Consider the following 24,912-nt stretch of genomic DNA (forward strand, 5'->3'; position numbering starts at 1 on the left):
TATAAAACACTTATATTTTGGTGGAAAAATGAAATTTAATAACCATATCTTGACGTCATTTCATATCTAATTTGAATGACTAAAACTTCGTCGAATGCCACTTTTGACTCGAGAGAAGCGTCTACTGGGTGCTGGGAGCCTCTTCTACGTAGTCTGAGAGAGATTTGAGAACTTTCATTTTTGGCCAAAAATGGCCAATTTCATAAGGCTTGTACCTGTGGTGTGTGGCGCCCTTTGGATTCCTTTCCACGTGACAAGAGTGGTATAAACACTTATATTTTGGTGGAAAAATGAAATTTAATAACCATATCTTGACGTCATTTCATATCTAATTTAAATGACTAAAACTTCGTCGAATGCCACTTTTGATTTGTAAGAAGCATCTACTGGGTGCTGGGAGTCCCTTCTACGTAGTATGAGAGAGATTTGAGATCTTTCATTTTTGGCCCCAAATGGCCAATTTCATAATCCTTATGACTTTGTCCGATTTTGGCCAAAATTGCGACTTTTTTTATTCTTCCCAAAATTGTACCTGTGGTGTGTGGCGCCCTTTGGATTCCTTTCCACGTGACAAGAGTGGTATAAACACTTATATTTTGGTGGAAAACTGAAATTTAATAACCATATCTTGATGTCATTTCATATCTAATTTAAATGACTAAAACTTCGTCGAATGCCACTTTTGACTCGAGAGAAGCGTCTACTGGGTGCTGGGAATCCCTTCTACGTAGTCTGAGAGAGATTTGAGATCTTTCATTTTTGGCCCAAAATGGCCAATTTCATAAGGCTATACCCTTATGATTTTGTCCGATTTTGGCCAAAATCGCGACTTTTTTAATTCTTCCCAAAATTGTACCTGTGGTGTGTAACGCCCTTTGGATTCCTTTCCACGTGACAAGAGTGGTATAAACACTTATATTTTGGTGGAAAATGAAATTGAATAACCATATCTTGACGTCATTTCATATCTAATTTAAATGACTAAAACTTCGTCGAATGCCACTTTTGTCTCGAGAGAAGCGTCTAATGGGCGATGGGGTCCGTTCTACGTATCCTGAGAGAAAATTGAGAACTTTCATTTTTGGCCCAAATATGACGATTTTGGCCAAAATCGCGACTTTTTTTAATCTTCCCAAAATTGTACCTGTGGTGTGTGGCGCCCTTTTGATTTCTTTCCATGTGATAAGAGTAGTAAAAACACTCATATTTTGGTGGAAAAATGAAATTTAATAACCATATCTCGACGTCATTTCATATCGCATTGAGATTATTAAGAGATATGGCTTTAAATTTCATTTTTTCCACCAAAATATGAGTGTTTTTACTACTTAATTTATATCAAGGAATTTATATCAAGGAATTTCCATTGTTTGCTAGGGCAATAGTTTAAGTTCTAGAGAGACAAACTGTAATTTTATTTCACTGTCTGTACCCCACAATGTATCCTGGCACTCATATAACATGACCAGAATACAGCATCAATAGGTGAATTTTAATATTCCAGTATAAAACCAGCTTAAAGTTATTGTTGGCTTCTAATAGCAATGAAGGCATCTACAATAGGCTGCCACTTAGATACATTAAGGTATATTTATATCACATTTAAGTTCTGTACCCCACAAGCTACACTGGTACTCATATAATCTTAAGTCCTTACAATGGGAATAATAAATTTACTGTACAGATTACCACAGTCAATTAGATGAATTTATATCAAGGAATTTCCATTGTTTGCTAGGTAGATGGATTAAGTTCTTGTTTAGTTCTTGAGACAAATTGTAATTTAATTTCACTGTCTGTACCCCACAATGTATCCTGGCACTCATACAACATGACCAGAATACAGCATCAATAGTTGAATTTTCATATTCCAGTATAAAACCAGGGTCAAAGTTATTGTTTAACTTCTATTAGCAATGTAAGCATCTACTTTAGACTGCAACTTAGTTGCATTAAGGTATATTAGATCACATTTAAGTTTGATACCCCACAAGCTACACTGGTACTCACATAATATTTAGGTCCTAGAATGCGAATGGTAACAATAACACAAGAAACATGATACAACAATATACAGTTGCTTGTGATAGTAATTAGGTAATCTCCTTTCAGGCTACACAGAAAAGGTAAATCTCATGGACTTGGAGGGATCAATATATCCTAGCTTACCTGGTAGCTCCTAATTTTTTACACATGTATTTGACTTGATTCTAAGTAATGGTTCTCACTCCCTGATCCGTAATTCAACGCAAGGTATGTAGTGTAACCTTAAACTTAATTAGTTTTTTTTTTACACCACCGTCATTATATGTTTTGTTCATGGAACAGCTTAAAACCCTTTCTAGTAAACTCAGTTGAGCTACAGCAAATCAGGATTAAACAACACCACACAATACAACACGATCCTAAAAAGTGTCATTCATTTAATTAATTGTCCAATTAATTACGGAATAATTAAAACACTAATGTGTATGCTAGCCACCATTGTTCCTCACAGGGTATCTTCATCCTCACTGTTACCCCTAAGGTATCCTCACGCTCAATGCTGTTCCTTACAAGGTGTTCCCCATGAGGTATTAAGTGTGGGTATGTGCGTGTGCGTGTATGTGTGAATGCGTTTGTGACACCCAGCTTGTAAACACGATATCTCAAGAAGGGAAGGTCAGACCAATTTCATATTTAGTGTGTAGTACCACATTGAGTACAATGGAGCCTATTGTTTTTGTAGAGTTCACGAGGGGTTAAAGTGTGAAAACCTGTTATCTCAAGAAGAAAAGCTTGGGGAGGACCTCATATTTAGTGTGTAGGAGTACCATATTGAGCACAAGAAGCCTATTGTTTTTGGTGGAGGTCAAAGGTCATTTGGGGTCGCCAGGGGTCAAGTTGTGAAAACCTTGTAAACACGATATCTCAAGATGGGAAGCATGGGCAGACTTCATATTCAGTGTGTAGAAGTACCACATTAGGTACAAGAAGTCTCTTGTTTTTGGTGGAGGTCAAAGGTCAAAACCACATAAAACGATATCGCAAGAAGGGAATCATAGGCAGACCTCATATTTGGTGTGCAAAAGAAGCCTGTTGTTTTTGGTGGAGGGCAAAGGTCATTTGACGTGACCAGGGGTCAAATTGTGAAAACCTTGTAATCACGATATCTCAATAGGTTGGGCTGACATCTTATTTAGTGTGTAGAAGTACCACATTGAGTTCAAGTAGCCTATCGTTTTTGTTGGAGGTCATTTGAAGTCATATCATGAAACCACACCACTACACATTACGTCAGATTCATGAAGAAAACTGCTTATCTTACATGATCGAAACCACAATGCATTTTTCCATTCTGGTTAGTACTACTAAGCATTTGTTCAACTCACCATTGCACCATGGCAACTTTCAGAAGCAGATAATTGAAGAGATGCTACTGTTTATTTACATTTTCTTACCCTTTAATTTCACAAAAATGCTTACGAAAAATTGCAGTCTCTTAAAACTTTATTTGACTGACCATCGCAGATTGTTAAATTAATTTTCTGAGTCTGCAATTTCAGTAGAAACCAGATATTATCACTTCATGGTAGCTGAAAGAAAATGTTTTATAAGCCAAACAAATTTTCCCCATAATACATTGACTACTGGACCTACTAATCAGACTGCAAGTCAAACATTTCGGGTCATTTTTGTGGTTAAATTCAAAGTATGTTGGTTTATGGAAAGTAACTTTCTCATCAGTTGATATGCCAGTATAATATTATTATTATTTGTAGTACAGTGGCTAGCCTGCACTAGCAAGAAATCAAAATGAGTAAGATTCTTCTTGGCTATTTGTTATAATATATTAAGTCTCTAGCATGTATAATAAATCATTTAAATATCCTTCTCTTTTAGGTTTGGATGCCTCCAGAAGACTTAAAAAGCCACCTTTTGCTTCTTGACTTCAACCATGAGATGATGAATATTGATTAGGTCACCCTTGTACGTCATGTTCTTAAAAGGAGCAACAGAGAGGATCTTCTGGAATCGGTGATAATATTGGATCAGCTGGGTCAGTGCCCCCTGAGAAAAGAAAAAAACAGATGTTCATACAGTGTACTGCTTTTAGTCCATTAACAAACCATGTGTACCCACTTATGTACCAACACATGTGTACCCACTTATGTACCAACATGGGACTAACATGTGTACCCACTTATGTACCAACGTATGAACCAACATGTGTACCCATGTGTGTACACATGTGTACCCACGTGTGTACCAACACATGTGTACCAACTTGTGACCCACGTATGTACCAACGTACCCGCGTATTTACCAACATGTCATATTCCTAACCCAAGTTTTTGAGTGAAGCAGGCAAACTTACTTTAAGTAATGGCTTCACATCCCTGGACATAACAACTAGTGTAAGTTTTACCTATTGGATCTTTGATCTATGTGTTTGTAATATATTGTATAACCATGATGTTCTATTGTTCTATTACAATGTTCTGTTAACAATAAATGAAAGGCATAATTTACCTGTAATATTGAGGTCCCATTTTTGAAGTTGGTAAAGGATCGCATCACCTCCTGGTTTATACTCTCAATTGCACGTTTCCAAGTGGAGGCAAAATGTTGTACAATTTGTTCAACTCTCTCTGTATCAAGAAAAAAAACAGCAGATAGTATTACCTTAGAATCTTGAAGTTTGATAGATAAGTTGATTTGAAAAGTTCCCTCTCCAAGCTACACCAGGCTTGTAGCCCATGAACTAATTTTACACAGCCTTCTTTTTGGTACAAACTTTCATACTGTGAGCAGCAAGATACATTTTGTGCCAACCTGAGTTACGACTTCTGCCTTTCAGTGGTGCTAAATCTGGAGGACTTTTCATTTGAACCACAAAGCAAGTGATAAAAAAACTTTCGATATTGCGTTAAACCATATTGAGTTAAAATTAATAACCCAAAAGTTAATTACCCAAATTGTTGTAAACATCTACAGTGCAGCGCGCATAGGATGGGGGGAGGGGAATTGCATCACCCCTAAGGGTGTTCTTCCAGACCTACACCCACCCCCCAACATCCTCCTCAACCTCAAACCAAATACCAGCATATTTTTTAGCGCAACCTTGCATTAAGGTCTAAGTTATAGATAGTCTAAATATGCCTCTGAACGCACCATTCAAATTAAACTACTCAGGACCACGCCCCTCTATAAAATCCTTCCTTCCATAAACATTCATGACCTTTATCAGACCAGGGGCATTAAGAAATCCATGACACCCCACCCCCAACGCCCCAAATCCTGTGCACGTCATGGACCATGTATATATATATATATATATATATATATATATATATATATATATATGTATATATATATATTTATATATATAAATATATAATTATATTATATCATAATATATCTATATATACATATATATATATATATCTATCTATATAAATTTATATAAATATATATATATAATACATGTATATATATATATATATATATATATATATATATAAATATATATATAAAGATATATATATAAAGATATATATAATAATATAATATATAATTATGATATATATCTCTTGGGTTACATTCATGGTCACACCATACTGCACGTAACTAAGCAGCTCCGTCAGAATGAAACAACCTACAACACAAAGTGCATCATATGGTTTAAGTAAAGTTCTTACTATCTTGTGTTTTCATGCTGTCTGCTTGTCCTCGTTCAATCCTGCTCTCAGCGTCCTTCACGAACGTCATCAACGAGCCGAAATACGGGCTGAGTACCTCCTCGATGTACTCCTGCGTCCTTGCTCCCAAAAGACTTCTAAAACTGCCTGCCTCTCTGGATTCTTCCGATGCTCTCTCCTGTAACATGAAACATCACATATATCAATGCATAACGATCAAGATGAACAACGATCAGGATGTCGAGCAGGGATTAAAACAGTTCTCAGAGTCGATCTCGTGCTTTCAACGAAGTAGGTCAATAACTTACGAAATATCTTTCAGTTCTAATAATAATTAAATGTTGAAATAATGAAAAGTTAAGAACAAAACATTGCTGGCCCATATTGAGCACACTATGAAGACACTTTCTGAACACGATGGACCAGTTAAATGAAACTGAAAAGAAGCAATTTTCTTACTGAGATGACACCGAGCATCATATCGTAGTTATTAATGAGGAAGATCAGCTGTTCCTTCCGAGCTGGAAACTCTGCAGCCATTCGAAGGATGAAGTTTTCAACCTCTGATTGCAGCTTGGATAAAAGCCTATCTAGTCTCTCGTCTGGGAATGATTCATTGATGCTGACGAGGGCTCCGGAGAACTCTGCATATCTTCTTGTAATCTATAATAGGAAAAAAGTAATATTGATTGTCACCTATACAACAAAACAATAAGAGAGAACATCTTTGTTCTTAAATCAGGAAATGTCAACACAACTAACACTTTAATAACACACTATAATGGTTAACAGGTTTCAGGCTTGACTGTTCCTTGAGTTGACTGCATGCTAACTATGTTCAAATGGTATGTTTGCATATTATGAAACAAATGTACAGTGGCATGCCAGAAGAGGGGAGGCAACCTCCATCCTCAGTTGTGGAGAAAAATATTCAGTCTGGGAATATTTGTCAAATTCAGAAATCACCACCCGACATTTAAACTTTTCCTAGTGGCGCACACATCCCCCCCCCATACTCGATTACATGGTAGTCTCATTCAACAACACCCCAGCTACACCCCTCATTCATGATCTTTTCAATCCACTAATATCCGATCTATAAAGGTTCATGCACCTAAAAAGGCAAATCAGGATCTGAAATTTGGTCTCTTTTCCTCCCCCCCCCACCCCCAGAAACTTCAAAATCCTGTGCACATCACTACATATGTATGGCTACTTCCATACATAAGGGACTCTATTTCCTGTGTCACTGCTACACTGGGCAAACATAAAACATTTTCTGTGTGGTTTTAATATCTTTTTTTGACAACTATCAAGCAAATATCATTCACTTTCCAAATTAGCCCTCATGAACTTGATAAAATTTTCAACTACTAATGGTCTATGATCAACAAGAATATCAATAAGTTTACAAATGCCATGATCCGTTTACATATGAGATGGGTTTGATAATAACATAACTTACGTAATGAGGACTAATATCAATGTGGCCCAGCTTCTGTGGGTCTGTGTCCTTTATGCTCACAATGTTTAATTCTAAGATGTACTGGAAGCGAGGAAACAGCATTTCCAACAACGTATCCCAGTATCTGTCAAAGAAATACATATGCCATACTGTTACACAGGATGCTGCATTGGATCCAGTAAAGCGAAGTAGTGTATAATAAAAGTATTGGCCTGTAAGACAGTTGATTTACGACGCCAAGCAGCCACCATGTGCCTATTGGAGAAGCCAAATGGCTCTTAACTTACACTACACGTCGGATGGCTTTCCAATGGGATGGGGGGGGGTCTCCAACCATGCCATAAATAAACAGATGGTTATGTCTTATCTAGTTTTGCGAAACTTGACACGCTGCAGTTGATGGCTGCAGATCATAATGGTACCATGAGTTGATCACCCATAGTATTTACAATTTCGTTCGAAAATGTTTCCCAAGTCAAGCTAACTGTTTAAGTATTAAATTATGGAATTTGTGTTTTGTAAAAGCATAATTTTTCGAAAGTGAAAACCATGAAAAATAGTCAATCACCCAGCATATCAGTTTGTAAGTCCATCAGTAATGTTGATCAGACAGCCTGCAGTACAAGCAGCAATGACAATGATAATAAAGAAGATTCTATTTTCCAAATGAACAAGTGCCAGTTTTCTACATACAGTCAATGAAATGTACTAAAACTTAGGAAGAATTTGGCATGAATTTCAAGACCTGCCGAAAATCAATTTCACACCGCAACGATATTTTCATCCATGTCAAAATCATGATTTGATGCAACATTTCAGACTTTGCTCTGATGGAGTCCTGTACTCACTTGTCCAATGCCGGCACTGTTCTGTCGCTCATGATGGTTCGGAATCTCAGAATGATGTGAATACAAAGAAATATGGCAATTGCATCGTAGCACTCGTGTGTGTAAACTTCCATGTGTTTCTGTGGAATTGAAATTTCAGGACATATACGTAAATACTACAAGAAATACAACATGGAACAGTGTAAGAACTATGACCAAGAACAGTGATAAAGTCTTTCAAATTTGGACATGTTTAAATTCAGAAAAACAAATGTTCCAGTCGCAGAAAAACTCTTAGGTAGCAAAAGAATTTTGTTGACATAGGAGGGCAACAAGCTAAGAACAATGGCTTTAATGGGACAAGGACCATAGCTTTTACAGGACAGAGGACCATAGCTTTTACAGGACAGGAACAGCTGTTTCGAATGCCATGGGCAGTAGTATTCAATGTTCAGGGCAATAGTTTTTTGAAAGGCCAGGAGCCATAGCTTTGAAGTCCAGAAGCAATAATTTTTCCAGCCCAGCGTCAATAGCTGTGACAGGCCTGAGGCAATGGCTTCAAAGCCCAAATGTAATGGCATCTACAAACCCGAGAGAAATGGCTTTGCAAGGTCAAGAAGTAATGGCTTTAAATGTCCACAAGCATAGCTTTGCATAACCAGTGACAATAGCTTGAAAATCCAGAGATTTTTCCCAAATCGGCTCTAACCAATCAAACTAACTTTAAAACAGAAATAATACACATTTCCAATCGACGTGAAAGATGTATAACTCACCATAAATAAAGACAGTGTTTTGCCCAGAACAGCATTGAAGAGGTCTTGAGCATTATTGAGACTGACCATGAAGAAGTCACAGACAAAGAGATATTCACGACAGCTGTTGTCCAGTAACGCATAATGCTGACTACGGAACAGACTCTCAAAAGTGTGCTGGAGGAGCAGAACGAGTTAAAAAGAGTTTGTTGAGGCGAGATTAACTCAAATAAAAACATATCCCGAGATGGCATGACAATGCTAACAGACATACAAAAGCAATTTCCTAAAGCCCTTCCGAATTTATTTAGCAATGTCTACTCTCTCATCACTTGCAGTGTGCAGAGTCGCAACAAATTTTCAGTGGCCCCACAAGAAGACTTGAAACACTATTACGGCGGCCTGCGGAATCATAGTGAGGGCAGACATGATATATGTATACATTGAAGAAAGTCCATAAAGCTCCTATTTTGTGATATGATATTTGAACCAAACAGACAGACAACAAGCAGGCGCGTAGTGAGGAATTTGCGGAGGGGCGAGGCATTAGGCAAACTATCTAAGCGTAGCGCCACCATGGGTCGGCGCAAAGCGCTCAAGAAAATTTTGGCCCAAAATGCCTCCCAGATCGCTGGAAATGGCACTTCCCAGGCCTTGAAAGTTGCATCTAAGCATTTTCTATTTTCAAATTACTAGCAATGTCATAAAAAAGGACCAAAAAATATGCACAAGGGGGGAGTGGTCGCCCCCTTTGCCCCCCCCCACCCCTTGGCTATGCGCCTGACAACAAGTCTGATCTTATGTATCCCATTACATCTCATATTTCTATTTGATGTCACAGGAGTATGTACATCCTTAAAGTAGTGTGGATTAGGTACAACATTTCATTCTGGTCTGCCAGATCAATGTTGTTCCCACCCATGACATACACTGTATTTTGCCCTTAACTCCTGTCAGTGTTACCAACCTCCCACCTCTTACCTGCTGACAACCCTTACCCCATCCCCCCAGAAAAAAGATTCTCACCCCCACCAAAAAAGATTCTCACCCCCCGAAAAAGAACAGATTTAGTTTTCTCAATGTAACACTTAAATCACTATATCATCAATCATTGTCCATCTCACACCTTCAACTGTCTCTCTTAGTAAGATTCAAACTAGCATATTTTTCGTCTCACCTTTGTTTCTTCCTTTTGGGCAGCATGTGGAATGATAATGGATGACTCCAAATGTTGAGTGAGGACGTCACCTCTGTTGCCCATTGTAAAGACAGTTGACCTGTTCTTCAGGGACGGTTTACTGGAAAAGAGCCCTGGCAATAATGGTACAAAAACAAAAGAAAAGTTGTAATTAATTAACAGTATTAAGTATACCTACACAATTTATCATACATAGTTTGAAACACCATCTGCGAAGAAGTCGTACAAAGTTGCTAACGTTCTCATAAATGAAAGAACCAATTGGTCTGTAATGATATCATAATAATACCCACAATTTCTTTGTTATCTATGATAACATTTTGTTAAGATTCTTACTTTTTTTGTTGATGATTTTCAATATGATTTTCAATGATTAATATTCATGCACAACTGGACACCACCACTGACCCAAACTAAGAGAAACACATTGTTACAATCACTTGGTTCCTTTGCATTGTAGACTTATGAATATCAATCGTTTTTATCCGATACAAAAAAAAGTTTGTGACCCACATACTTTATTACAGGTCTGTAAATTGTTTCATTTGCAAATCCTCTTGCTTAAAATCATATTTGCCGACAGTAACTTCTGTGGTCCTTAAAACAACAAATTATATTCCGGGTACCTTTTCTTAGTACTGGTCAAGCATTGTATCACCAAACTGAAACAAAGCTAATATGCAGTGTTTTTTGTCAAAGTTGGATTGTCTTACCTCTTCTGGCTGTATCTTCGACGCCCATTAGGTCATCTTTGTCTGCCACTTCATCATACTGCGAAAAGAAAAATTATTAATTTTTTTTTTTTTTTTTTTCAATTTAAGAATTATAAACGTGACCCTGGATAACTTGTGTTGAATTCATTTGTGTTACAATTTCTCTATCTCTACTTAATTAGTCTTGTCAAAGGGAAAGATCACCCAATCATCATCTTTTGCTTATATGACAAATATTTTTGTGATCACAACTCCCAAAAATACCTCAGGGTATAAGGCTTTTGTCAGGGAGGTGACATTTTTTCTGTGAGTGATTTCACAGATGTCCTGGGAGGTGAAACCAGTTTTACTGTCCTTATCTTGTGACTAGAAAAACATTATAAGCTCCTTATCCCCTGAATTCTACTCAGACCTGTCTGAACAAAAAGTATTTCTACATGTATGCAAAAAGAATGTGGATTAAATAATCACAACAAATGCAAAATTGCTCAGTTATGTTTTGAAACAACATTTATTCTACCGCAACCCCATTTAAGGCCTCACAATGCCTCATGCGTCAAAGTAACCTCCCCCAATGTGTTTCACTTGTTGTTGCAGTACTGCTGGGTAATGTATAGGCCTAGGTTAGGCTACACACACACAGTAGAAGTTCATCTGATACTGCAACACACAAAATCCTCCCTTTCATATATCTAGGTGGTCCAGCTTGTTACCATGACTACCTGAATGAATGTGACAAAGACATTACTTAAACCATTGATACTTACCTAGACTAGAGTGACAAGGCACTCAAGATAATATTGGCACAAGAAACCTAGCAACTTGATCCACTTTCAACCCCAGTTTCCTTACACTGAGACTGTCACGATGTGATCCATGTTATGTTAAATGAAGCATCACTTGTCCCTTTGAGTGGGAATAAAAACTGAATATGATCCTGGTTGAAGGTAGATGATTGATCTACACTGTGTACTGTGTCTACTTCTCACTAAGAATTTGGTATTAAACACATGTACAACCACACACACATGCCCTGGAACACACACACTGAGTTGCAGCTAGCTGATTCACTCAGCACATACATCAACTTGCTAAAAAAGAGATTTACACATTTAATTCAGCTTACAATGCCTCCAAGACATCACATCTTAGAGAATATCATGTGTTAATTTAAGGGTCTGTCTGAATACTATTGGTTACTAATTCTTTGCTATCAATATCATAACACAATAAAGAGAAGAGATTATTAAAGGAATATCTTACCTGCAGCTTCATGAGTCTTGAGATATATCCCTTGAAGTAAGAGTAGTTGACTTTACTCATGGTGTCCACATACTCATCCCGTACCTCCTTAGCAACGTGGCGCTCGTTGGCAAGAAGAAATTCATAAAAGAACCTGCAGAGTACGGTGAAAACAAATGTTTGAAAATAAACTAAACCAAAAGAAGCCCATCTAACAGCAAAAAAACAAGAGTACTTCGGTCTAGACATTTTCTCATTCAGTGTTTCATCATTCCTGGTTTCACTTAAGTGGACTAAAGTGGAGCAGGTGATGTGTTTTTAGGCACTTTATTTTTCCTTTATTTTTACAGGTGAAATATGGTTGTACAAGATTGTCAAAAATCCTACCAAAACCCAAATATATATTACATCTCAGCCAAAATATGTTTCTCAAAAACAACAGATTTGCCAAATCAGTTATTTTTAAAGGCACTTTTGAGCCATCATAAAATCATAAGCCATCATAAAATCCAATATCAAGTGCAAGAATTATTTTCTAGATCCAGTTTTTGATACCTACCCAAACAGATATAAGAATAATGTTTACCATTTTCCAAAGCCAAACATTTTTTTTGGATAGAGGTTGGAGATTCTTAGTGCATTTACACATGGTGTAGTTAATGCATACTATCTTACCTTGCTTTCAGCAGAGCATTCTGTTGAACTTGATAGTTAGCCATAGGCTTCTTCATCTGATTTATTTTCTGAAGTAAAAATTCTCGTATTTTTCCAATCGCCTGAAATTAACAATGAAAAGAGTGTGATGGAAAGTCATGCTATCACAAATGTTTTAATACCAGTCTGATGCATATTCTTGTTAGTTCATAACAACAGATAACTATCAATGAAAAAGCCCATGCTGACTCTATGCTTGACCGCATGGCTTCAGGTCATTCTGTCCTTTCGCCATAGTACAGCAGAGGTGGTGCATACAGGCCCCTCTCTCTTCTAAGATACTTTTGACAATGTAAGCAAGTGGCTAGGAGAGTAGGAAGCTTCAAAATAGTGGGGGGGGGCACAACATCAAAGGGGCACTTTGTCATTCCACAACCACCACTCGTTATACTATAAACCGATACACACCGGCCATATCACTTAAATATATATGTGTTAGTATGCTATCAATACTATTTTATTGAGTTTGTTTATTGTTAACCATGCTACAAAAAGATATGGGATGCCATTTTACATATTGCATGTACAGACTAAAAATAATTAAAATAAAATATTTAAATTGACAAAGGCTTAAGATATCCAAAAGACAGTTCTTCATCAAAGGGGCACATTCTATTTGCCAGTAGGGCACATCTGCTATTTTGGAAAAAAGTAGGGGGCTCCTACCCCCTGCAAGTGGCAAATGCAATTGTCACTCAAACCAAGGTACACGACTTGGAGAAATTTAGCTTGCATTCCAGTTGGCATTCTTCACTTTTAATTGCTGGTTTTTCATATGCACTACCATTTTTGGTAGTACATTTGGTACATACGGACATTCCGCTTCTTTAAGAAATCCAAGCTTCACCACTGATACTATCACTGATACCATCGGCTTGCAAATTAGTTATAAAGATACATCAGTGACTGGAACATCCTATGACTACTGTAGCTGAGGTGGTCAACTTGGAGATGAATATATTTTCCATTAATTCATGAATATGTATCAATCAATCGATCAATGGGTAAAATATTGATACCATCCACTATTGGTTGATCAATACCAATGGTCAAAATGAACATCACAGACTCTCTTAATCTTGGATCCTATTTTCTTGAAGAATTTAATACTTTTTTCCAGCAATTATCTGTTGTCGACAAATAGACATAATCCAGAACAAAACGTCGACATTGGGTATTCCTAAACGCAAACTTTGCAGATAAAAATATAACTCTTGTCCTATGTCTTTTTAAGTGTCACACTGAATAGCTTTTATTGTACAATGTTTCAACAATATACCAAGCAAAGACTTACATACACGAGAACGATACAGGTTAATAGATTACAGTTACCTTCAGTTTCAAGTTTTCTAAGACGTCAACCACATCACGGCAAGACAAAGCTTCTTTGAATGACTGCTCCTTAACAAACGAGATTTTATGATTCAGCTCGTGCAGTTGCTCCAAGAAGAATCTTTCCGTAACTGGCGTGTCGAGTATATGGCTGTATATGAGACGAAGGGTGAATAAAACTTACAAATCTTTTCAGGAATAAAGTAAATCTTGAGCTTAAGGATATATTTGTCAACCGATTCCATAATTTTGTTCCAACCGATGTAACAAAGAGATTTAAATAATGGAGCTCTCTGGGCATGCCACAGGCAACTGTCACATCGGTCCAATCTAATTCCATGAAACTCAAGCTGACAAGCTGCGGTCTCTGACTGCAGATTATAACGGTAACATGATGAGTTGATCACTAGTAGTAGATACAATTCTGTTCGGCATTATTGAACAAGAAATCTGTTGAAACATTTTTTCCAACTAATTGTTTTAAGCATTTCATAACTTGTGTTTTCTAAAAAAAAATTTGCTCATTTGTTAGTTCATTCGACTATACTGTACAAGGGGAACTTTGAACTAGTCAATCAACCAGCTTGTCTGGATGCAAATTCAATCGTCGTGTTCGCATGTTGGTGAGCACAGGATCGTGTTACTCAGATTCGGAGATATGTAAACAGTACAGATCAGGAATATAAGGACCAATGAGACAGCACCGTCTGAAAAGCTGGTGATCCCCTTGTGTAAAAGTAGTATTAGTAGACAGATGAAAAAGAACTAAATGATACGTTTCCAGCTAAAATGACAAAACTTTTCATTCATCGCTGGGCAAACCATTAGGTTCCTTCAGAAGTGAGTTGCAGCTACGGCAAACGCTTGAATTATCATCACTAAAAGAGTATTGAAAATTAATATTTCCTTCATATTTAATACTATTGTGAGTCTGATGATACCAGTGAGCATTGTAAAGCCGAAACGATTGAAAGTACTTAGAATCCTAACAGTCGTGAGTGACAGACTACATTATGTCCATAAAAATACACATGAAAAATTTGTCAATGTCAGGTAAATAAATAACCAAATAATGCTCGGGAAAAAATGTAAACAACTTTTGGATACATCGGCATCGGAACCGTTGACCGATACGCATGTGAACAAGTGAGCTTGGTCTTGAAGTCTTCAGGCCCAGATTCAGTTCAAGCAAAGGAAAAAAGTTGTTCTCTGAAGGGAAATTATACTTACTTGATCATAGATTCTGGGACGGCCATCTCATCTACGAATTGACTTAATTCGCCTCTTACAGCCTGTCTATTCTGTAGTTTGATATTCATCCCAATCGACTGTTTCTGGAGCGTCTGAATCTCGGCGCTCAAACTACCCAGATCAGACTGAAAGCCACTCAGCATCTGTTCCATCCTCTGATAAAGAAAGAGGAACAAGGGGAATACAAGAGAAAGATGAAGTTACGAGATAAACTATTGCTTGTTCCTCTTAAAGCCGACTTAGCCTCTCATTTCCTATCCTTTTTTTTTAAATTCTCTATTTATAAAGTTGCATTTGGGGTGGAATAGGCTACCATACGGTGGAGGATAGTACTGCATTATTAAAGGATTTATATATATATATAAGTCACCTGAACTAACATACAGTTTGTTCCTTTAGTACCCCAGTTTTCAAAGTGGAGGAGGGTTGCCAAGAAAATTTGGAAGAAAAAGAAATTGCTAATAATGTTGGGAAAGAGTCAAACAAATGTTGAACAAATTTTCACAAGATAACATCATAACTTAGCACATCCCCTTTGATAATGTATTTAAACATTTCTCAACAAGGGGAGGGGGAGGGGGGGAGGGGGAGGGGGGATGCATCATTCCTATTGGACCCATCCCTAAGCCACAACATTTCCCTATGGAGGGTCGCCAAGTTGATGAAGGTGAAAGCCAAACAGTTTTGAATCCCAGGGCTTTTACTCTGCCAAAATTGGGAAAGATGAAAATCATGAAATATGGCATGAGTTTCGTAGGCTTATAGACAAAAAACAAGACAGTACTTGAAACTTTTGCGACAAACAATAATCGACTCAACCATCAATAATGCAATAATTAGGAATAAGCTGATTGTTTGTGTCGTAACTTGTTACCACATCAATCTTTTAGTTTGGGTGCTTACAAATAGGTGTAAATGTTACAAGGTTGGTTCAAAGCAAAACAAATTCAAAACCGATCACAAAATGAAGCTCTAACAAATAACAATTAAAACTATCTGTTTTCATTCAGGTTCTACCTTTAAAAAGGAATTTACAATATCTGTGTTTCTCTCTTTACCAACATGTGTGAGGAATATCCAGTATGAATGCGTTATACAACCACTATGGTGGCACAAAAGTTGACTAAACTGTCCTTTCTGCCAGCATTCATTGATCTTAAATTTGGAAGAAACCAGCACAAGCGGCTCCACTGCTCTACGAATGCTGAGAACACTTGTGCTAGACCACTCTGTTGTAATCATAGCACAGATCTACGCGTATTACTATGCGCAGATCTATGCATGTTACTAACGTTAACATTTTATGGTGATTTTCACCGAGCAATTGTCAATTTTCAGCGATAAGAGAGTCGTCGGTGGGGACTGGCTAAGATGTCCATTTTCTACGACTATCATTTTGTACCTTGGAGCTAACAACATACCAAATGAAATGACCGCCACACTTGTTTAGTAGTGGCAAAACCAAAGAAAATCTGTTTACATACTGTTATCTCTAGACCATCATTGGGTCATGACGTCATATATGCAAGCAAAATTCATCTCTTTCCAGCACCCTTGTTGGTATTTAATAATTTCCTTTATTTCTTTTTTTTTAGTATCTTGCATCCAACACTCAAGATATTGTTTTTATACCAGATATTTAAATGTACTTTCATGTACTGCTTGTTGTAACAGGGTATAATATATCCAGCACACCATCGCCGAAATGCTACACTATGCAAAGTGATCGAGTTGATATTTTACTAGCGGAAAGATGTATTTATGCAGTCTTTGTACACAAGAACCGTATGTAGTATGTTATGAGAGAAAATTCAGCACCTTTGAATCCGCTACACAAAATGTGAACACTACATGAATCCCTCATTGTAATCGTTATCAATTGCACTGAAAGCAAAAGAAACAGCAACAATTTCAATCATGATTCCTTTATCATTTTTTATCTTTCAATATTTCAAATTTCAGCTTACCTCCAAGATGCCATCACAGGCAGTGATTTGGTTGTGGAGGCTAGCGATGTTCTGACTCTCTTTAATGTAGTCCTGAATAGAAGCATTCTCCACGCCTTCCAATTCTTTCTCAATCTGCTTGGCATACTCGCGGAGATCTACACCCTACAAAGATAAAAAATTCTAAAAAATGCAATACGGTAAACTACTCCCAGAGTATCAGCAAAAAGCACAAAACGAAGAGGGTGAGTTATTAATGTTCATGGAAAAGTTCATCTTGAACTGAAAGAAGGTAGAAACCGATATATGAGCAACCCTTTTTAATTCCCCAGTGAATGAGGTCGCCAGGAGGAAAATCCTGTGGCGACTAGATCTTTATTTTTCCCAAGTTCTGGTCGCCCAAAATGAAAATGTGATCGCCACTTTGATATGCTAAATATTAGTACAAAAAACACTAGGCTTAGGCTCAACATCGAGTAGCACTACTGTCAGTACTTACTACACTAACGTTGAACTTGAAAGCTAGTAGTTATACTGATGACAGTGGCTAGTAGTACATTTTGATTTTAAAATAATGACATAGGCTAATGTATATTATTTTCTAACATAATGGAACGGTGAAAAATGTCTTACCTGTTCAGATTTGCAAGTCCTGACTTTAAAGTTATTCCCAAATTCAAAAAGGGTCGTAATGTATAAATACTAGGTCCCGACCGTCTGTACACAAATATCAGTCAAACAATTTATAAACGTAAACACAACTAAATTTAATAACGTTAACACATGTACAGGCCCTGACTGGCTGGCGTACTGCCAAACAATGTAATTTTCTGAGTTCAAACTCTCAAAGATGTCAGTGCAAAATACGAAAGCCACGCCTACAACAGTAAGTTGTAGTTTTAACTAGTATATAAAGTTAACAGCATGCGTGCCTAGCATGAATTGATTGTAAAAACGGGCAAACTGATAAGTTCTGTATAGTCTCAATAAATAGATCCATGACATAGTTATTACTTTTCTCCACTGTTACTTTCTTCTGCGGCATTTTCTGTTTCTGTTTTGCGACTTTTGCGTGCAGGTACTCGATGTCCATGAACATGTTTTCGACCATTGTTTTCCCAGTACCAGTGTTCTATTGCAGGAATCGGATCAAAATCTGCAAGTGGGGGGCCATTGACAGTTATTTGCATTAAATTGTCCAGAGTTTTGGGAAGGAGTGAGGTTCTGTAGACACTTTTGATTCTAGTGACTGCCGAGAATCCCCTTTCACAGCAAGCAGAGGAAATGGGTAAAGAAACCATCAAGTTGAGGAGACTGTGCATAACAGGGTATTCAGTGTCGCTGGCAACGATGTAATCATGTACCTCTGAATATATATTTTTTAATTTGTAGTGAGGTTATGTGCGCTTCAATTGAGTTCCATTCTTGGTGAGCTTTGAGTATTGCATTTGCTGCGTCGAGGGGTAGAAAGCGTTCGAATCTATGGACAAGTTGGTTGATGAGGGCTAGTTTGTCACTGGACTTGCTCCATGTACGTGGGTCGAAAATTCTGCAAGCGCGCATTGTTGTATCTTCGTCCTCTACTAGGCGCTTTTGTATGGCAGTTTTCGTTTCTGCTACAAGTTTTTGAGAATGCTCGACGAAGCAATCTTTCGCCCCAATGCCGCTCAAAACAATACCATGGTACAAATTTGTCTCTCCAACTTCTTTGAAAAACATTTCGGAAAAACTTCCCGACTTCGGACTTTCTTTCAAGTTATAAATCCAAGCTGATGATGGTTGAATTTATGACGTGGGGTAGTTGTGCCGCGACTATGGTGTCCTTCTGAAGAGTAACAGACAATTGCTCCAGGGGGTTTAAATAGTCAGTTACAAAATGTAGAAAGGAAACAAATTTGTATGATGATATGGTTTTAAGCAGCCCTCGTGCAGTTGCCGCATCTGTTGTGTCCGCTGCCCCCATGTTTTGGAGATGTAAGATAGTTGGCTTCAAGTTTTTGACCAATGCTTTGGTAGCTCTGTGCTTACTGGCCACCCATCGAACCGCGTGAATAGTGAGGAATTTATTGACTGTCTGGTTACAAATGGCGGCTATTTCTTCAAGCTGAGTTGTTTTCTTGGGCGATCTATGGTACAATGCATAAATGCTGCAAATGGTTGTGTCAAAAGTCGACATGTACGGTATCTTCTTCCAAGCATCTTGCAGTGCGAGCTGTAGTCGATGTGCACTACAATGAACATAAATCACCTTTGGGATTTCTTGCTTTATCTTGCCAAACAACCCTCCCTCACAGCCACTTATAACACTTGCCCCATCTGCCCCTAAAGCTAAAATGGAATCTTTCATTTCGTCCCAGTTTTCAATGCCAAAACTTTCTTTAATTTTTGCGAAATACCCATCTGCATTTGCTTGTTCCAATGGGATAACCTTCCATAACATTGTCTTTGGGGAATCTTTGTCGGTGAATTTGACGTAAATGTTACAGTTCTCAAGCATGGCCCTGTCGGTGGAACTATCGCAAATGATGGAGAAAGGCCGGGCCCGTGTCGATGAATCAGCATTCATGCTCGATTGTGTTTCATCCCGTAGAACAGCAGCAATATGCTCGACAAACTCCCCACATTTTTGATTATGAACATACTGATCCTCGACAGGAATACCATTTTTTTCCTGCAACCCACACAAACCTGAGAAGCTCATAAAACTTAAGTTCTGCTTGACAACATAGTATGAGGTGTTGAAAAGTACTGTTAAATGTTTATACTTAGATGCTTGCATCCTGCGAGCTGCACGCGCCAGTGGTTGCTGACAAGGATTCTCGACTACTTTCTTGTGCTCTTCACATTTAAAATGAGCTTCGGATTTAGGATGAAGCACAAGCGTTTCTCTCTTAAGGATATCCGTGCCTTGAACAAGTTTGGTTTTTTTATCTGCCAGATGAGGGTACTTCTCACAAACACTACAAAACATCTGTCCAGATTCTTTCATGTATTTCACCCATGGAAAGTCTTTTAACCAACTTTCGTTAAACTTCCTTGCCACCTTTTTACCTTTGTTTGCTTGAAGTGGTTTTGTCTTGCTTGACGTACTTGGGAAAGTTTCTATTTCCTCAGAATCCTTAGCACATTCAGACGACGAACTTGAGAGCCCCTCATCGTCTACTTTTCTCTTTTTTCCCAAACAATTCGCTAAAGAAAGTTGCCGAGACATTTTATGAACTACGTCTAAATTAATCCAGTGAAGAAAGGCAAAGTGAGTGACTCTAGTTTTAAAACCGCACTATACCGCTATACCCGAACTTCAAATGACTTAAGTTGTGCTATAAATTATACATGCCACGAAATTGTACATTAGCTTTAGGTTGCATCGAAAAACCTGCCGTTTGTACTGAACGGCAGGTTTTTCCCATCTTTTTCTCATCTTTTCACACCTCAGTTGAGCTGCCTATTATGCAACTCTTCACACAACTAGTAGCCAAATCACTATCAGATCAAGGTAGAATGTCAAGGTGCGATCAAATCAACTCTTCCAAACTAATCAGTCTGTTTGCAGAAGAGATAAAGTTTCACTAAGTTGAAGTCAAGAGAGCTGAAAAATGCAACATATGGCTAATGAACTAATTCTTGTCATGTAGCTGTACTGTAGCTATCGTTTACGTTACGGTATTGTCCCATACATGTGTGTACACACAGGCCTTAATTATGGTACGATTAAGTTCTAATTCCCGCGCTTTGATAGTCGTGGCAACATAAGGCCCGTGTGTACACACATGTATGGGACAATACCGTAACATAAACGATAGCTACAGTACCGCTCACGTATAACTGGACACGTTTATGCGCACAGAATCGTATTAATTAATACGTATAAACACATACAACAATTTAAAAAATGCTTACCGTTAAATACTGGCGTAAAACAATACATTTCGTATTTATTCCAATAAAGATCCACAAAGGATAAAAATGCTAAGTAGAGCTTACTTAAAGACAAATAGAAATTGCATGTACATTGTCATTTTAAGTATCCAAATACTATACAAAGAGATTCAGTTCACCGAAAATCCCTTTTCCTTACCACCTGAAGAAAACCGTCTTTTTATAAATTATAGTACCTTACAGTACTTAACATTTGATACAAAAGTAACTTCTACAACAGCTTCCCAAAATATTTGTGTCGCAATAGGTTAAGTTTTAACCGCGCAGTACAATAATTTGCATATTACACCAAAATTTACACTATAGGCATCCAGATGGCGAGAAAATGTATCATCGTGTTCAATGTGTAGTGTCGTTACCACGGTGCGATGAACTTGGGCAAGTTGCCAAGTTCGAATGTCGATGACCTACTTATAATCTGTGATTTATGTCAATGGGAATTAGATGCATGTTACAATGGTATGGTACGTAGACAACTACGACATGTGTGTACAGCGGTCTTAGGAAATTATTGTTGCTTTGAACTTTGCGAAAATTTGGAACGGGAAATCCATTCAATATTAATTTTATAGCAACGTGCATTTAGTCAGTAAGTACATTTCAGATTTTTGTAAAGCATTGGTGAAATTTTCAGTTGCAAAAACTGGTCGCCACAGTATTTATAGGGCTGGCAGCTAGCATTAATTTCTCCAGAAATTCTCATCGCCAGCCGAGAATTTTGGTCGCCAATGCGACCATGGCGACCGTAATTAAAAAGGGTGTATATGAGTTCTGTTGTTTTCTTCAAATTTCAACTGATATTTCATTAGTATTCCCAAATGTTTTTTGTGTTGAAAAATACCAGTGGATATCAGTCAAGCAAGCACAATGTGTAGTTTTTGTGGTCCACATAGACATTATTTTAGTTAATATTGTTTTGAATGTTTCTCCCCAGCACAATTCAAGCCTGCAAGGACCCTGCAGAACCTCTTTAACCTTACAACCTAATTCATTACGAAAAAAAGAAATTTAAGCATTGAGGAAATTAAAAATAATTATAGACAGAAACAGAAAAAATTATAGACAGAAAAACAGACAGTGAAAGTGTCAATTCCTTAAAGTCATACTTGTTGACATTATTCAACTGTTTTTGCTATATATAGACTTCATACGACCATGCAGTGCTAATTATTTGAACTCTAGGCAACAGAGGGGAACACTTACAGATTCAAGAGCGGATTTCACAACGTCATCTTCCAGATTTCTTTGGATGTGAACATCGACTTCGTCGAGAATGAACTCATCCGATGTCAGATCTAAGATCCCAAGATTCAACTCTACAACATCAAGTGTCTGTACATACAAAAAGAATTAAAAATTGCAACAATTGGTCGTTAAGCACTAAACAATTAAAACATTTTCAAAGTCACATATGTAAACCAAAGAATGCCCAATTTCCTCCTTGTGATAAAACTGATACATTATAGCACTCCCAATTCAACTTCTTATGTGATAATTGATGATATGAATGGGGAAAAAAATACTTGAATGGATACTTGAATGAATACTTGAAGTAAAATAACATTAATTTTGCAAACACTTACATATTATTTTAATTACATACAATATAGGGTTCCTATATTATAGCAACATTCTACTTTGGCTAGAATTTATGCAAATTTCTTTAACCAGGTCCATTTCCTATTTTGATATATCTTCAGGTATGGGGAACATATAATGCTTCTTGGGAAGGACAAACCCAGATGAGATATTAAATTCATTGTAAAATACTTCACGGTAAGTTGGTAAACTTTGGCAGTACTGGGCATCTACCGTGACAGTTCAGAAGCTGGATTAACATAAGCCTAGGCTAATTGATTCTTTTACTATGCTTGCCTAGCTAGAAGTAAAAGTGTTAGACTGTATTTACATCGTGCCACAGAAATATTACGAACGACAATGACTTATTGTACTTATTTTGGTGATGCCCACTTTTGATTTGTCAATTTGATATGTGTAGTTATATGGAGCAATTATTGAAGTAATAGAATATCCCGCACTTTCACGTGGAGATTACTGCAATTTTTTTACTGGATTCAGAGTAGAATGCAAATTCTTTTATCTTTCTTAATGAGTTGTAGTCGCTGTGGATCGAGAAATCATTTTTCGTATAGGTGGCTCTTATTTTTGAGAAGTTATACATCATACGTGTACCCTTTTGAAAACATCTTCTGACCAGGATACTGTTTGCTGGCCCAGAAATGTAGTGGGCATTGGTTCAAGTTTGTTTTGGTGGTTTTTTCCCCCTGCGTTTACTGTTTTTTTTACTCTTCTGGCTTGAGTCTCAGTCACTGGTGGAAAATAATTATTATTTGGCTGGAATCACAGTCCGAGGGAGACTTACTTTTTAGAGGTATTACAGTAAACATTTGTGAGAAACACAAATTTCTGCAAACTACTGACATCTTGTCAAATGGGATAGTCTTGCACTCTTGCTGGAAAACGAGCCCTTCGGAAAGGTTGGCTATTCTCACTAATTGTGCCATTGATACTGCTACTGACACTGTACATTGTATAGATTGTGCTATGACTCGAGTATGATACTGTATGTAGCCTAGGTCTACATTAGGCGAGCCACAGTATAGGGCCTAGGCTCTGTACTTAGAAAAAATTGTGTTGCTTTGCCAACGATTCCCTTAAAGGTAGATTGGGGCTTGGTCTAAACTAGGAATACAGTGTCAACTACCACTTTTCAGGGTTGATATCCACATTGAACTACCGCCCTGTATGCTACCCTACTTACTTGTAGTGCAATATAAATTTAAGCTTAGCCTAGGCCTAGAATACAGGCTATGCCGTCTAGCCTAGACCTAACTTCTTCCAAATAGGCCCAAATTAGGCTACGAACCTCTGCCATTTGTTGTTTCAATTGAATATCACACGGGGTAAACGAGGTAAACCTTTCTATTAACTATACTTCATCTAGGCGTCGACACAATCTCAAATTCTGCGAATATAATGACACGGAATACATAAACATTCTACAGTGTCAGTAGTCCTTCTATTCAGCTGTCTAATAATTATTCACTGCTGATAGTGACATTGCACCGCTTGTACATACGGTAGCCTATTGTCAATTTGAGGAATAATGCGTGCAACGCACATATCATACGTGTAAACTAAAAACTTAGGAACATGAGTTGGATAATAATAAGACTGAGTCTGATATCCAGTTAATGATTAGTTAGCGGTGGGGCGGCTTATCAAATGGTTATACTGATATAGTGACACAATATCAGAGATAAACCCCTCCCCCAAACAAGGAAACCACCCACCCCATCTCACCCCCAAAAACAATTTGATCCCCTCCCGTATGGTGTCCTCCCCCATAGGACTGGCGGTGCCATTGCCCTATTGATATTGCGAATAGTATTCACTGGTCTAAAAGTGTCTGAGATGTAGAGAAAGTTTTCAAAAAAGTCTATTATTAGAAAAATAACAATAGAATAAAAAAAAATCTAATCTAAACTGTGAACACTTCCAGTTTATATATATTTTTTTTAAAAGAGTAAAGAAAAAACAAGAAAGGGGAGATTTACGCTTTAGGTCAAAATTTGGAACTAAAAAGTTTAAAAGTCGAAATTACAAGAGATGTTCATTCAGACATATAATAGTCAAACATTCGTCATAAAATAATAAAACATTCGAGAGAAAAAAAGGTTGTATTTTCCAGTGTCCCAGCGGGCAGCACAAGTATTATTTTTCTGGGGAAAGTTTGCCAGTTATATGTCCCCTCCACCTCCCCCAACTTTTTAATAGGATTCTACGACACCGTGGTAACAAATAAACAATATCCCCTCACCCTCAAAC

At 37.5% G+C, this 24,912-nt stretch overlaps 2 protein-coding genes across 2 annotated transcripts; both read right to left on the minus strand.

The window, feature by feature from the left end:
* Positions 1 to 1,571: 1,571 nt before the first annotated feature.
* Positions 1,572 to 24,144, minus strand: LOC139964298 (vacuolar protein sorting-associated protein 52 homolog). The gene is made up of 16 exons (XM_071965790.1): positions 23,951 to 24,144; positions 22,267 to 22,395; positions 17,146 to 17,289; positions 15,158 to 15,333; positions 13,928 to 14,078; positions 12,557 to 12,657; positions 11,903 to 12,035; positions 10,640 to 10,697; positions 9,906 to 10,039; positions 8,750 to 8,905; positions 7,995 to 8,113; positions 7,147 to 7,270; positions 6,141 to 6,344; positions 5,682 to 5,859; positions 4,513 to 4,631; positions 1,572 to 4,050 (listed from the first exon to the last, which is right to left on the minus strand). Exons 1-16 carry the CDS (start codon positions 23,957 to 23,959, stop codon positions 3,904 to 3,906), a joined length of 2,082 nt encoding a protein of 693 aa, XP_071821891.1. The 5' UTR covers positions 23,960 to 24,144; the 3' UTR covers positions 1,572 to 3,903.
* Positions 17,302 to 20,815, minus strand: LOC139964046 (zinc finger protein 862-like). The gene is made up of 2 exons (XM_071965367.1): positions 18,895 to 20,815; positions 17,302 to 18,496 (listed from the first exon to the last, which is right to left on the minus strand). Exons 1-2 carry the CDS (start codon positions 20,333 to 20,335, stop codon positions 18,135 to 18,137), a joined length of 1,803 nt encoding a protein of 600 aa, XP_071821468.1. The 5' UTR covers positions 20,336 to 20,815; the 3' UTR covers positions 17,302 to 18,134.
* Positions 24,145 to 24,912: the final 768 nt, after the last annotated feature.

Source organism: Apostichopus japonicus, chromosome 22, assembly GCF_037975245.1.
Source record: "Apostichopus japonicus isolate 1M-3 chromosome 22, ASM3797524v1, whole genome shotgun sequence".
NCBI lineage: Eukaryota > Metazoa > Echinodermata > Holothuroidea > Aspidochirotida > Stichopodidae > Apostichopus > Apostichopus japonicus.